Source organism: Orycteropus afer, unplaced genomic scaffold (assembly GCF_000298275.1).
Source record: "Orycteropus afer afer isolate SDZICR_OR568_19922 unplaced genomic scaffold, OryAfe1.0 scaffold00085, whole genome shotgun sequence".
Taxonomy (NCBI): Eukaryota; Metazoa; Chordata; class Mammalia; order Tubulidentata; family Orycteropodidae; genus Orycteropus; species Orycteropus afer.
In genome coordinates, this window is record NW_006921672.1 from 10,241,847 (window position 1) to 10,244,313 (window position 2,467).

Below are 2,467 nucleotides of genomic sequence, written 5' to 3' on the forward strand. Positions count from 1 at the left end.
TTCCTGGAAGGCACCTGCCACTCCCCCTCCATCGGGTCAAGAACAGAAAGACACAAGTTTGCATCAACCAGAAAGTCAGCTTTATTAGCCCACCACCAGCAGAGGGATAGGGAGACAGCTGGGGGCCGCGCTGGGAAAACAGGGTCCTGACCCAGGCCTTCGGGAGGTCGGCCGGTGGGGGCAGGAGGCTGTGGTAGTAGGCAACTCAGTGTTTAGAGTGCTGGCTCTGGCTGAAACTGGACGAGCCCTGCTGCTCCTTGAGGATGGGGCGGGTCTGGCGGCCGGAGGAGAATGATGAGGAGGAGGAGGAAACTGTGGAGAGAGGAAAGGAGGTGAGCTGGACCCTGGGAGCTAAGGGAGAAGAGGGGTCTGGCACCCACCCCATGCAAACAGGCCAAGGGGCTGGAGTTCCCAGAAGCCTTACCTTCACGGGAAGAATAGGCTTGTCCAGACACGTGCTGGGAAGAGGAGAGGCTAAGGGGAGAAAAGGCAGAGCAGTTAGATGTGCTGGCAGCAGTGGGAAGGGGTTCTGGAAGGTCCGGGGGCAGTCCAGGGGGCCCCCACTCACTGGGAGTCCTCGCCCTCCAGCAGGCTGCGGTAGGTGGCGATCTCCTGCTCCAGCCGGGTCTTCACGTCCAGCAGGATCTGATACTCTTGACTCTGCTGCTCCATCTCACAGCGCAGCTGGGCCAGCTGCTCCTCCACACTGCTGATCAGGCCCTGGATCTGGGCCAGCTGCATGCAGTAGCGGCCTTTGGTCTCCTCCAGGCTGCTCTCCAGGGATGCTTTCTGTAAGTGGGATAGAGGGGGAAAAAGAGTCAACAGAAGGGTCACTCCATCACTCCGTGTCTCTGGGCATATTTCCTGAGAGGTGTGTGGAGTCTGACCATAGCTGGGCTGCTGATAGGCCAGACAATAGGGAGCAAAGTTATTGCACGTTCTGGGCCTTAGTTTCCCTGACTATTAAATGGGAACAACGATAGCTCCTGTCCCACTTCTGAGCGGAACAGTGAAACAAAAAAAGGAAGAGAGAAGTATGACTGAATTGAGGTGTTGAGAGTGTGCTGGCCACTACTGATGACCCGGGGGCTGGGGCAGGGCTGGTCCCTCCATACCATGCTGAGCTGGGACTGCAGCTCGATCTCCAGGCCCTGGAACACCCTCCGGAGCTCTGTCACCTCACTTCGGCTGCTCTGCACCAGTTCGCTGTTAGAGGCTACTTCTTTGTTCAGCTCTTCGGTCTGAGATAGGAAAGAAGAATGGGAGGTGTGAGGACCTCAGAGGCCTCATCAGCTGGAAAGTCCCAAGGAGGGCTGATGACCCGAGCCCTACCTTGCTCAGGAACCAGGCCTCAGCATCTCTGCGGTTCTTCTCTGCCATCTGCTCGTACTGGTCACGCATCTCGTTCAGGATACGACTCAGGTCCACACCTGGAGCTGCATCCATCTCCACGTTGACATCCCCACCGCTCTGACCCCGCAGGGCAAGCATCTCCTAAGAAGGGACAGCAAGAGATAGTCAGCTCAGCAGGCCCCATTCTGGCCCCAGGAGAGTCTTACAACACCCCCATTGCCAGTCTCCCACCCCTAGTGCCAACAGGGGCCTCACCTCCTCATGGTTCTTCTTCAGGTAGGCCAGCTCCTCCTTCAGGCCTTCGATCTGCATCTCCAGGTCAGTCCTGGCCAGGGTCAGCTCATCCAGCACCCTGCGCAGGCCGTTGATGTCGGCCTCCACAGTCTGGCGCAGGGCCAGCTCATGCTCATACCTAGGAGACAGAGGTCAGAGTATCAGGCTCCATTCCTGAGGCTTCTGAGGCTCCAGACCTGCTGGGCCCCCTTGGGTGGATGGCCCCACTCCCCGCCATGGTGGCTGCTCACTTGGTCCTGAAGTCATCGGCTGCCAGCCTGGCGTTGTCAATCTGCAGAATGGGCTGGGCATTCTCAATCGTGGCCTGGATGATCTGAGTGGGGATGGAGGGACAGGAGGCCTGGTCAGCCAAGGATCTCACTCTTTGAAGGCAAATAGCAGAGAGAGAGGAAAAAAGCCTCCCTAAATCTGGCCTGGCCTGGCTGGGAGGCCCTACACCCACCCAGCCACCTGAGGGGCCTACTCTACTCAGCTCAGGGTATGTAGATGATACCCCTACATCTCCCTCCATCTCTATTCTGGGCCTGAGGCTGAGGGTGCCATGCAAAGAACCCTCCAAGGGAATAAGAGGTTCCAGCTTCCAGCCCAACTCAGACACTTAGATGCTGAAAATGACCCTTAACAACTTCCCCAATTGGTCCTCAGTTTCCTTGTTTTTAAAATGAATATACTAGAAATCGGTTTCCTAAGTCCCCTGCAGCCCTGGCCTCTCTCAATGTTTCATCCACCAAAGTCACCCATCTGGCCAACCCACCTTGTTCCTCAGGTCCTCGATAGTCTGGAAGTAGGGGCTATAGTCTTTGACCTCGCTGGGCCGCTG

The 2,467-nt window shown here is 57.2% G+C and overlaps 1 protein-coding gene across 1 annotated transcript in view; it reads right to left on the bottom strand.

Annotated features, from left to right (window-relative positions):
* Positions 1 to 205: 205 nt before the first annotated feature.
* LOC103198109 (keratin, type I cytoskeletal 16-like) overlaps positions 206 to 2,467 on the bottom strand; it is a 2,762-nt gene continuing 500 nt past the window's right edge. The window contains exons 2-9 of the mRNA XM_007942207.1: positions 2,402 to 2,464; positions 1,878 to 1,960; positions 1,609 to 1,765; positions 1,333 to 1,494; positions 1,116 to 1,241; positions 569 to 789; positions 425 to 474; positions 206 to 312 (exon numbers count right to left, since the gene is read on the bottom strand). Coding sequence (XP_007940398.1) covers positions 206 to 312; positions 425 to 474; positions 569 to 789; positions 1,116 to 1,241; positions 1,333 to 1,494; positions 1,609 to 1,765; positions 1,878 to 1,960; positions 2,402 to 2,464 — 969 coding nt within the window. The remainder of the gene's footprint in view (positions 313 to 424; positions 475 to 568; positions 790 to 1,115; positions 1,242 to 1,332; positions 1,495 to 1,608; positions 1,766 to 1,877; positions 1,961 to 2,401; positions 2,465 to 2,467) is intronic.